Source organism: Porites lutea, chromosome 10, assembly GCF_958299795.1.
Source record: "Porites lutea chromosome 10, jaPorLute2.1, whole genome shotgun sequence".
NCBI lineage: Eukaryota > Metazoa > Cnidaria > Anthozoa > Scleractinia > Poritidae > Porites > Porites lutea.
In genome coordinates, this window is record NC_133210.1 from 17,398,430 (window position 1) to 17,410,759 (window position 12,330).

The window sequence follows — 12,330 nt, forward strand, 5'->3', positions numbered from 1 at the left end:
TGGCGGCCAATACAAATCATACTACTTTGCTGAAAAATCAAAGTGCCATAAAATATCTCCCTTAAGTGCGTTTCCTCTCAAATTTCGGGTGTAAGATAATTTTTGTGTGCTCTAGCAATTTTTGGCATCAGCAAGATTCCAACTCATTGTTTAAAGGAAGCATTGGTCACGTGACCTCTTAGTGCAAGTAGCCTATTGCAGAGAACATTCAGATTTCGAGAACAACTGGAATATTGGTGGATCCAGTATACAATATAAAGGCGATCAGAGGAATGTTAACAGAGATGACAAATAATCTTGGAAGATTTAAAGGAAAAAGGATACACGACATCCATACGGGACAATTTTTCATCACTATATACATCTTCCTCCGTCTTACATAGTGTTTAATTTAGGCTTTCTGTCTCTGATAAAGAGCCTGTCAAAAGCTTCGCAAAACACAAATTATTTGCTCGTTGGCAGTATTAGAATCTAAAAGGCCTCTTTTGAATTTACAAAATGATCATAGTTAGTCTGGAGAGGCCTTCGGATACTTATAAGTGTCGCTGCTTAGTAGTCTGCTCAGGCAGGATGGAGCATTGAACTCAACTTCAGGCATTTACGACTGACAAGTTTGACTTTCTTGGGTGCAGACATAAACATACAAAACTGTGTGTTAATACTATTATAAAACTGGTTTACATAGTCCACACTGTCGGCTGAAATTATAGAAAGAAAATAGGATTTCCGGTTTGTAGAAAAAGCAAATTTCACCCGCCTTCGAAACACCGGAAGCGTGGGAAGAGCCCTAGAGCCAGTCCTTCTCCTCATCAAATATCGCTTGAACAGCGGAGTGCATGTTTCGTCGCCTAACTATTATCCAACTGGGTGGGGTGGTTGGTTTGTATGATGGCAGAATGGATTCCTTGATCACAGGGTTGCAGTCTTCAGAAGGAATAAAGCAAGTTTCTTATTGGGAAGACATAAATGATCCTCTGCCATTTCAACAGTAACATAAAAATAAATAATAAAGAAACAAGAAGAAAAGAGTAAACGCAAGAATGGAAACCGATGACCTCCCCCTCTCCAACTTGTCCCTTCGGAGCGAGAGAGAGAGACGGTTAAGAGGATCTCCAACAGCCGAGTTTTTCGGGATGCGGGATTTGCCTTATTTGAATATCGGGATGTGGGATATTAATGTAAAATGGCGGCGAGATTCGGGTGCACATGGGATGCGGGATTGCCGAGGGGTCTTAGGATCGGAGGATCCTATTAGAGACGCACGCTTACCTATCAAACTAAATGTTTAGTCCATGTCCCAATGAGAGCACAGTGGAATGCAATATATAAATACGAGTATCATACAGGCGTTTGTATGCGCTTTGAAAGTCATTGCCTGAAGAACTTACCTCTCTTTAACGGCCGCCCTGGAGCCAGAGGTGAGTGACTGTCTTTGAGAGATTCAAACAAGAATGCGGCATGGACTGCATGGACAGAATAAATAGACTGTCCTCCACCGGGACAAGAAAAACTGGCTGTTGCCGAGAGATGGTTGTAAGAGGACGTTAGACTGTGTAAAAAGTAAATTTGAGTATGACAATTAAGTTGGTATGCTTAATGTTGGCTGCGTGATGGTGATGGCCGCGTGCACAGAGATCTGCTTGCGTACTCTTTTCAACGTTGAAATATACAATTAAACCTTAGTATCTAGAGTGATTAAATTGATTTTGCCGATTGAAAGTAAACTTAGTGTCAATGATTTGAGAAAATTGAAACTGTTAGCTACCCTGATGGGTCCAGTCGAGAGTTTGAGGACATGGAGTAGCCTTTCTTTCTTTTTAATTGACAGAATAGAAGTCCTGATGGCGTGTCATTCCAAAGTCACGCACCTACAGCACCATAGGAACCCATCTGATTACATGTTTTCACAAATTCCCCCATTAACACCCGCCTGGAATTTGATCTTTATGGTAAATTCAAGTGGCTTGACATTTGCAATTCACAATGCAGTATCACGTTACATGCATCCCGTGATCTTAGCATAGTGTGACTTTCGACATCGCGTGTCTAAATTTAATTTAATTTTGGTCACGCTACGTCGCCTATAATTGTTGGCGTCTCCGAACTCGTGATCTTTCTTCGTTTACTCCAAAAGTATGCAGTTGCGTCTGAGGAAATTAAAATGGCGCTGGGAACATCGCCTTCGTTGATGAACGTAGATTCGTCCATTTAGTACCTTTTCTTCGATTGCACAGGTATTTAACAATTGATTGGCATGATTGTCGTTTGTCCAGACTGATTATCTCGTCTCTAACGTTGTACAGAGTGTAAATTTCCATGTTTGTTTCAGGATTGCGGAGGAATACAAACCTTGCACTGGTCTGACTAGCGCTTGGTTTTATTTGCAACCACCTAAAGAATATTTCAGAAAGGCGACGAAAAGTTTGGATCAAAGGCGGAAATGTTATAGTCTCTCCTACTTACAGCGGTATGTAATAATAAAGACTGCTGATAAAAGCAACTCAAAATATTTCTTCCCAGTATATCGATCAGTTGCTAGCGTTAAAACAAATGCTGTTGGTCAGCACCCGAGCACATGAAGGCCAAATGTTGTTTCGTGCTTTCCAGAAAAGCGATCGATTCGCGTTTAGGAGAAATTCGTTTCTTTTTCATTCCTGGCCTCTTCTCTTGGTATTTCTTGAGGCTGCACGTCAAGGTAATGTTTATTCTTTTGAAAAAAGTTATATTGATGACAATCTTTAGGTTTCTTTCTGATTTACACCTTCACTCTCTTTGTAAATGCAAATGGCAATGTTTCCGCATCGGTAACCTAACTTTGACTATATTTCGTTGAGAATTAATAAAAGTTGAGTTGTTTCTCAATTTAATTGACATCAAAGAGAGTCTTGAGAAGAACTGAGCATCAGCGAAATTAAATCGCAATTGAAAAGGAAAGTTGAAATTTGTATATCAAAAGTAAAACAGGAAGTTAGGTTTGTAGTGCAATCCCAGCATGAGTGCAGACCTTGTTCCCACCCGCCATAATATAATGGTCAAAGAAGCTTGCCTCCTGTTTTTTTTTCCGTTGGACGTTTTTGCGGTCGTGAACCGAATAATTCTGAAAAGAAAAATCCAGCTACTAATTGACGTTATCAAATTGTTTTCAATTGGATTGAAATTTTGCAACGTGCGTGAGATAGGAAGCTGACATTAATTGTAAGTATTATGTGTTTTGTACGGCACCTCTATGCATGACTTACGTTTTAAAAGCTCTTGCAAATACCGAAAATTTAGGTAATAGAAAAAAAAAATTGTTTTGAAACTCAGCCGACATCGCTTACTTATGGCCAATTTAACTCTGCTGACTTTGATTTTGTTTGCTTTTTGTTTACTTTATTTTCAAACACCATGCACAGTTAATTCGCTGTTTACTGGGTTTAGGAAGTGGTCTGCTTCCATTTAAATTATACATTTCTGGGAATGTTGCGCAACTATGTACTGGTTAACAATTGTTAATTCGAGTTCGCTCTGACCGCTAAATTAAAGAAGTGAAGACGCATTTTTCACAGCCTTAGCCTCAATCTGAAGTAATATATTCACAAATTCCAACGAGAAAAAAGCCTGTTTATTACTCTGTCTATTGCGTATATTCAAATTTCAAACATTACTTGCCAGAATTTCTGAATATTTTACTTTACGTCGAGGCTAACCCTGTATGAATGTGTCGTTAATCTTTATATTCAGCGGTAATTTTTAATTCGAAACTGGACTATTACTCCTTGCTTAGACTTTCACAAAGTCCTGCGCTGTCGTGCGGTTTTGTCAGTTTGCGCTTACCGCTGGCCGCTGGCCTTTGAGTTAATGTTTACCTGTATTGCTGATAGAATTGATAGAGGTCGACGTGGTCTGAAGTCTAATCTTTCCTAGCTACAATCCTGGACAAACGTCCTTGGGATAGTGATTAGAAATTTTCTGACATTTCTGGGTACCCTAATAAAGCAGTTCAACCTTTTCGAAAATATCTGGCAGTTCTCTCTCCCCCATCCTATACAATTTTGAAACTCTGGAAAAAAATTCTGGATACACGCGTCCAACCTTGTTTGTGGGGTAGGGGGAGGGGTCGTTCATGTGCCCTACATATGCAAATGTGTCACTAGACGTTTGTCCATGATTGTAGCTTGTTAACTGGTGTCAAGCCACCATAACAAGAGTGTAGAAAAAATGATCATATTCAGGAGTTGCACTCTTCTTTCAAGATCAAATTGTGCCATGAATTTGAGAGCAAGGGTTCTTACTTCAGGAAGCTGAAAATTGGCATGGGTGATTTAATAGCGAGAAACCTTAAACTTCACCAGAAAGTGTGTAAGGTTTAAGGGATTTTTTTGTTTGTTTTGTGTTCATGCAAACAAAATTAACTTCCACTTGGTGATTCTTTTCAATCGTATTGTCCATTTAAGGTCTAACAGAGGACTGATCTTGAGTGACTGGCCAGATAGTTGTGGGAAAACCTAGCAGAAGGTGAAACAGTTCACTAAGAAAAGGGCCCAGCAGTGGTACCGTTAGGGTCAAGGGTAAGTGTTATAAAGAACAAATATTCTATTTAGAACTCGGCACTCCTGCGTAATTCACGTTAAGACTTAGCATTCTGTCATTCTTATTTTTCTCAATCTGCTGATAACGTTCAGCGTAGTCACAATTCATATAAAGCCTTTGTTAAAGATACTTTTAAATAGTTATTTGTTATTTGAGGATTTTACAAACTGAGAGCAAATTCCAAATTAAGGTACTTGTAGTAAATAGGGCATTAATATTAATAAAACTTTGGCCCTTTTTTATTATAGGGATGATGATCTAAATTTTGTCTACTCTGATGGCTTCTGTGCATGTTCCAACATTAGCTCCATCCTCGAAGGAGACGGCTAATTATGCAAGATTATGTCGCCTTTTAGTGGATGGAGGCACCAAGGCGTTGAGGTACACCTTTGACAAGTTCCACTCCCCAGAAAACCTGTTTAATATTTTGAAAGCTGGTTCTGCAGAACATTCAACTCTGCGGTCCATTAGAAAAAGGAAAATCATCAATGCCACACAGTGGGGCAAACTGTATCCTTCTCCTCCTTCGTCTGTAACATCAGAAGACTTTGACATTACGCTACTGGTGGTGCTTCTGAGGAATATATGTGGTCTGCCCGCTCCTGCCACAGGCTGGGACAGTTTGCCACCTGCTTCAGACACGAGTGTTGGGGCTAACATAGCCAGAGTGAAGTACTATAGGAACGCTGTCTGTGGGCATGCCAGCCAGGCGTCTGTGGACGATCCAAAATTTAATTCCTTGTGGCAGGATATAAGTGCCGCACTGGTCGCACTGGGTGTAGATGCAGCTGCCATCGCAAAACTAAAAACAGAGGCTATGGATCCAGACAAGGAGACGCATTACCGAGAGCTGTTAAAGGAATGGAAGAAAGACGAAGATAACGTTAAGGACCAACTTAACAGAATGGAAGGTATCTTAAGTAGTAACTTGGATAAATAAGTGTATATGAATAGTATATAGGATATAAATATACTATTGCAAATTTTGAAACGAATGTTTTAAGTTTTGTTAAGTATAATTAGAACATTTATTTTTTTATATTTGCACACATTTTTCTTACACCTTAATTAGTGGGGCTATCCCTAGTATTGTCTATTAGCGGTTTTGGTGTTCGCCTTCTCCACAACTTTCCTTTAAACTAGCGATTAATTTAATTCAATTTATTATCAGTTTGTAATTTAGTGGAGAGAGTCTGTAACAAATACTGAACGATACGAATGGGCTGTGGGCGGGAATGAAAGCTTCGAATTGGACAAATTAACTTTCCATCTACAAAGAAAACATTCTATAACCATAAACTGGCATCGGACGGACTATAAGCAAGTTTCATTTAACCTCTGAATGCTGATAAGACGGCCACTTACAAGCTCTTTAATTTTTTCAACTGATATGATTTTAACTTGAATTGTCCTTAATAAAAGGTGTTTGATGAAAGCCTAATTTTGCCTCGTGCATTCTTCTCCCTGACAGATAGAACAAGAGAAGACCTTAAAGAGATAAGAAACCAGATAGAAAGCATCAGTGAAAACTTGAAGACTTTAAAGGAATCTCCGACCCGCGAGGAAGGTCAGTTTCCCCGAACTGTAGCCCGCTATGTAAGGCCAGTATTGCTGATCGATCAGTGACCATTTGTCTGTATCGCTCTTGGCTCCAAAAAAACAGTTCCGTATCCAGAAAGGAATTTCTCAAGAAGATCCCAAAGTGCTGCAATTTATTCATTTGCCTTCAGTAAAAATTGTGATTCTTTCAGTGAGTGACATGACAGATGGCACACTTTGGACTAGAGCGAAACGCCCTAGGCTGTTTATAGCTCCCTGCTAGAATACATGGCGGGTATCTCGGTTTCAAATGTACCGAGGGGTAGCTCAACTTAATTTAAATTTGTAGCAAGTGTTTTTGTTTTGCAGCAGTATTTTTATTTGCTGCATGTCCCTTGTGGGTCACGATTGTTACTCTCCCCAGATGAAAAAAAGATCCAGCCTTTCAAACCCAGCAAGCACGCGAAAAAATACCCTAACATCTTGGTAGGAAGAAGTTCATAACCACTAATATAATTGCCCTCCTTCTCACAAATTTAAGAGGCCTGCTAAAAGGCTGCCTTTAAACAAAAAAGAGGGCCTTTGTTATGTTTCGTGTCCTTTATACTTAAGGGACCTCTCACAGCAGGTGTAGTCTGGGATGTTTTACGCTTGCTTTAAACGGTGCACATAGCTAGGAGATAAACTAATTGTTAAACGGTACGTTTTGTTTTTGCAAATCGCCTTCTCCTAGCATGGTTCTACAGGTTGTTCTATTCATTTGTGTTACGGACTTTGAAAGTAGCAAACCAACCTGTTTAAGACCAATATCTAAAACAAAGTTTGGCTCTCATTTATTATCAACAGTTGGTTTGGTTGCCGAGCATATTAAAAACATTCGCCAGAAGTACAAACGTCATGAGGGATGGCTCGCGCCCTTTCCTTGGTGCGAAGACTTTCAGTTTGAACTAGGCGATATTTATACACGGCTTCGTATGGTCAGCAGAGAGAAAAAAGCGAGAGCAACAGCGGAGCGAAGAGCTGTTGAAACGACTGAAATCTTTAAACCCCACGAAGAGTGCAAACAACCTAGAAAAGTATTGATTGAAGGAAATCCAGGTATAGGAAAGACGACATACTGCAATAAGGTTGCTTACGACTGGGCTATAAACATAAAAAAGGAAGGAGGCTGCTTTCTGGAATTCGAGATGGTGCTCTTGCTGAAATGCCGTGATGTCGAGATCGAGTCCGACCTTTGGGGAGCTATTGATGATCAGCTTTTGCCGGGTGAAATTCAGCGAAAGGAAAGAGAGAAATTCTTCGAGTACATTCGGCAAAATCAGTCAAAGGTTCTACTCATACTTGACGGATTGGACGAGTTACCTCCGGACAAACTGCCTGAGTTTACCGACATCATACAAGGTAAAATGCTTCCTCTATGTCACCTTGTGGTTACAGCACGACACGAGGCTGGGATACCTGTGAGAAAGGTTTGTGACACTCTGCTAGAGATTGAAGGTTTCACTTATCAAGATAGCGAAGAATTTATTCTCAAATATTTTGCCGGCAAGGAAGATTTGGCCGAAAAGCTATTAGATAAAATACGGAATGAGAAAAGGCTTGAAGAGATGACAGCGAACCCATTAAACACTGCACTGCTTTGCCTTCTTTGTGAAGACTTTCAAGGTATTTTACCTGAAAGTAGAACTCAGTTGTATATGGAAGTAGTACAATGTGTTCTAATCAGATACAGAAAAAAGAAAGGTTTTCCAGTCGAAAATGATCAGGATTTGATTGAAATCTACAAAGATCAGTTGAAACGCCTTGGTTTGATAGCTTTAAACGGCCTGTATGAAGACAACATGTACTTTGAGGACAAAAAGCTTTCAAATAAAGATGCCGACCTACCTGGATTTGGGTTTCTATCAGCTCAACCTGGAAGCAGCAAACGAAGACCGTGTATGTGCTACGGCTTTACGCATAAGAGTTTTCAAGAATTCTTCGCAGGACATTATCTTTGTTGCCAGCTTGTTAACAAAAAAAGCAGTCCTGAAATATTGGTTACTGACCCAAGATATTTCCGAGAGCTAAGAGAGGTATTGAAATTTACCTGTGGTCTGCTTGCAGTGAGGTCTGAAGAAAGTGCAGTAGCCCTAATCAACTGCATAGCGAATGAGGTGAACAAAGCTGATGTGGAAGAATGTTTACCTGTTGCACTTGAGTGCATTAAAGAATGCAAAATTGAAAACAGTTGTTTTCATATAGACTTGGCACGTACATTTGGCGCAAGTCTGAAGGTTCAACAGGCTCAAGCGCGGAATCATGGAGTTATAGATGACGCTGCTGCTGCTGTGCTTGCTGCCGTGCTTGAAGCAAACACAACTCTGACAAATTTGGATCTCCAGGGCAATAACATTGGTCCTACTGGTGCTGAGTCACTTGCTACAGCGCTTAAAACAAACACAACTCTGACACATTTGGATCTGTCTGGCAATAACATTGCTCCTGGCGGTGCTGTGTCACTTGCTACAGCGCTTAAAACAAACACAACTCTGACAAATTTGGATCTCCAGGGCAACAACATTGGTCCTGGCGGTGCTGTGTCACTTGCTGCAGCGCTTAAAACAAACACTACTCTGACAAAGTTGGATCTCCAGGGCAATAACATTGGTCCTTTTGATGCTGAGTCACTTGCTACAGCGCTTAGAACAAACACAACTCTCACAAATTTGTGTCTGTCTTATGGCAATAACATTGGTCCTGCCGGTGTTGAATCACTTGCTAAAGCGCTTAAGACAAACACAACTTTGACAGATTTGGATCTGTCTGGCAATGACATTGGTCCTGCCGGTGCTGAATCACTTGCTACGGCGCTTAAAACAAACACAACTCTGACAAATTTGGATCTGTCTGGCAATAACATTGGTCCTGGCGGTGCTGTGTCCCTTGCTACAGCGCTTAAAACAAACACAACTCTGACAAATTTGGATCTCCGGAGCAATAACATTGGCCCTTTCGATGCTGAGTCACTTGCTACAGCGCTTAAAACAAACACAACTCTCACAAATTTGTATCTGTCTTATGGCAATAACATTGGTCCTGCCGGTGCTGAATCACTTGCTAAAGCGCTTAAAACAAACACAACTCTGACAGACTTGGATCTGTCTGGCAATAACATCGGTTCTGCGGGTGCTGAATCACTTGCTACAGCGCTTAAAACAAACACAACTCTGACAGATTTGGATCTGTCTGAAAATAACATTGGTCCTGTCGGTGTTGAATCACTTGCTACAGCGCTTAAAACAAACACAACTCTGACACATTTGTATCTGTATCACAATAACATTGGTCCTGCTGGAGCTGAGTCACTTGCTATAGCGCTTAAAACAAACACAATTCTGACAAAATTGGATCTGTCTGACAATAACATTGGTCCTGGCGGTGCTGAGTCACTTGCTACAGCGCTTAAAACAAACACAACTCTGACAAATGTGGACCTGTCTGACAATAACATTGGTCCTGCCGGAGCTGAGTCACTTGCTACAGCGCTCAAAACAAACACAAGTCTGACAAAGTTGACTGTGTCTGGCTGGCAATAACGTTGGTCCTGCTGGTGCTGAGTCACCTGCTAAAGCCCTTAATACAAGCACAGCTCTGAAACAATTCATTTTGTGGCACGGTAATGACATCAGTGAATCTGTTTACAAGAAAATTGACGATGAACACGGTAACCGTATCCCATTATCGTTCGGTTTTCTCTGTCTCTTTAATTCTTTGCCTTTTGTTGGAAATTAGAAAATTTAAAAAGTACTTGTTACTCACAGAGTTTCATTTTCTTTTTTCTTTCTTTTTGTGCTATTTTTTACACATCCGAACAATCTGGTTTCTTAGTTAGACCCTGGCAAGAAGCTAGTTCATGCCATGACAAAAAAAATCGGGTAACAAAGGAATTATCCTGAATTTCAGCCGCCTTCTCCGCTCGCCCACTCGGAGAAATGCAGGCTAACAAAGCAATGTAATCGAAATATATCTACATAGAGAGCTGTCCGTCAGACCCCTTGGTTTTACATTTTTTTAAGCCGAGAATTTTTGCGAAAAGTGCCAAATGAAAACTTTCTGCTTTGACAGCTCGATCCCTGGCTTTGTGATACAGTTTTTCGTTAATCATGTAATGTGTAATTAATCATGTAGGCACTAAGAAACACTTTTAAAGTTGACTCTTGCTGCTTAAGCAACTCTTTCACTAGTTTAAGGGGCATTTGGACATCGTCTTCCTCAAAATTTCCACGTTTTGAATCAGAGGACGTCTTTGAGCGCGTTTGCGCCATATCGTGCACAAATACGAAATATTAAGAAAAAAGTACTGGTTTGGTACCTGTGACGGGTGTTGTCCCTCTGACGAATGTTAAAAAAAGAAACAAACAACAACAACGCTGTCCGGTTCGGGTTCAAGCCCATACGCAGTGGAATATTCGCTAACGGTCACCATCTCCCGTGACCCAACAATTTCTTGCGTGGATTAGCCTTCCGTTCAAGTGTATCCGATAAAAACGCTCACCGAACTTCTAACTGACAGATACAAATAGAAATTTTTGAAAACGATGAAGTAACAGTATCAGATCTCACGCGGGATAAGAATGTTTCATTTCCTTAAGATTAGTGGCATATCTTATATTATTGTAGTTTTTTCTTAAAATGCCCAAGCTTGCTTTTAGCTTTTTTTTCAAGTTTCCACCGGACTCGAAATCGAATTGTTGAACGAGTCAGGAGAGGTCCACAGGCAAGACCTACGGAAAGATTTTATGGCTGCGAAAAATTCGAGAAAATGCTCTGGTTTTGTGATTTAGTAATACTTAATAAAGACAGTGTTTTTATAGCAGTTAAAAGGGATGCAATTTTCTATACGAGGTATGTGAAAGTGGTACCATTTGTCCGTGGAAGGTATGCGAAAGGGGTACCATTTCTCTCAAAAATGGTATGGAAAAGGGTCAGGGGTTAGACCTCGGGGTGATCAGATCGATCGACTTCGGTCATATTTTAATTTCCTGCACACATTCGCGACTTTAATTCGTTTCCTTCAAGAATTAAAGCCTTTCAACTTTATTTGTTACATTGATTGGTAAAACGCACAACATCGCTATTAAACTCGTTTTGCAGAAACGTTGCATATAAAGAAGGTCATATAAAAGGAAGGTTAATCTCAAGAACCTTATTTTTTTAATTTTTATTATTATTATTTTTTTGAATTATTCGTTAATTTGTTAGAGAAGACCAAAACGTTTACAAAACCGCGAACAAAAGCGCATCGATACATACTAATCAAACCCTTCTTTCTAGCAATCGGCTGGAGCTATCTCCATGATCTTTCACACACGTTTTAAAAAAGATTGAAACCACTTTTGAGGTCAAAAGCGCTTCGTTTTCTACAGGTAACTGCCAAACATCAAGACTGTCCATTTTTTACTATTTCTAACGATAAAAACTTCATCCCAAAATATCTCGATAAAGCTCTTACAGATTTTTCTTAAACTTCACGAACATCGAGGCCGTTATTGGAGGAAAAAGTTCCCGTGAACGATTTTGGAAGAACAGTTTCCAGTGCCGAGGTATACCGCTGCAAGTAAAATAGGTAATAGCGTCATTTCGTTGCTATGAAAACTCCGATGTCGTTGCAACCCTGATCATAACAAATTTTCATCTTTATCTAATACAAATGTGGTGGCACTTTTGACCAATCTTTGTTTAGGGCGACGTAGTTTATGCTCAAACTTGGGAGGTATTGACCCTGAAAAACTGTATCGAGCCACCTTAATATCATTAATTTCTCCGTATGCTTAGGTCAGCTGTCCCGGAACTGCTCTCTAGGCGGCGACATTAGTCTAGTTTGACGCAGTTAGATTGCAGGTAATTAATGGTACAGACGTCTAGCCAGGGTCTTTGGCCATTTGTTTACCCTGCTAGATGTCCTCCCCTAGCCTTTTTCTGGCAACCTTACTAGCAATTGGCCTACGTGCCTTGTTGGGTACATTGGTGCAGATAATTCCCAGTTTTTCCGGCGCTCAGCCTCTGTGGTCTTACAGTGTGACTCTGTCCCCGGCAGTTACCCGTTGATCAGAGTTTTATTTAGTTTCCCTAGCCTAACTGGCGGCCTAACTGGCGCTAAGCCTGCGTGCTTAATTGGGGGATTCACGTCGAGGTCGACCAGTTGTAGCAGTTCCTTCTTTTTGTGAAAGCTAGTTT

General features: G+C 40.4%; 1 protein-coding gene across 3 annotated transcripts in view; it reads left to right on the forward strand.

The window, feature by feature from the left end:
* Positions 1-10,212, forward strand: part of LOC140949835 (uncharacterized) — a 53,734-nt gene extending 43,522 nt beyond the window's left edge. The window contains exons 1-4 of one of the 3 annotated variants that reach the window (XM_073398972.1): positions 2,376-2,467; positions 4,821-5,483; positions 6,044-6,139; positions 6,958-10,212. In XM_073398972.1, the coding sequence (XP_073255073.1) occupies positions 4,850-5,483; positions 6,044-6,139; positions 6,958-9,689 (3,462 nt within the window). In that variant the 5' untranslated portion in view covers positions 2,376-2,467; positions 4,821-4,849 and the 3' untranslated portion in view covers positions 9,690-10,212. Of the gene's footprint in view, positions 1-2,375; positions 2,468-4,436; positions 4,551-4,820; positions 5,484-6,043; positions 6,140-6,957 lie in introns of those variants that run through there. The other 2 variants (XM_073398973.1, XM_073398971.1) reach the window with 2 other exon arrangements.
* The last annotated feature ends 2,118 nt before the right edge of the window (positions 10,213-12,330 follow it).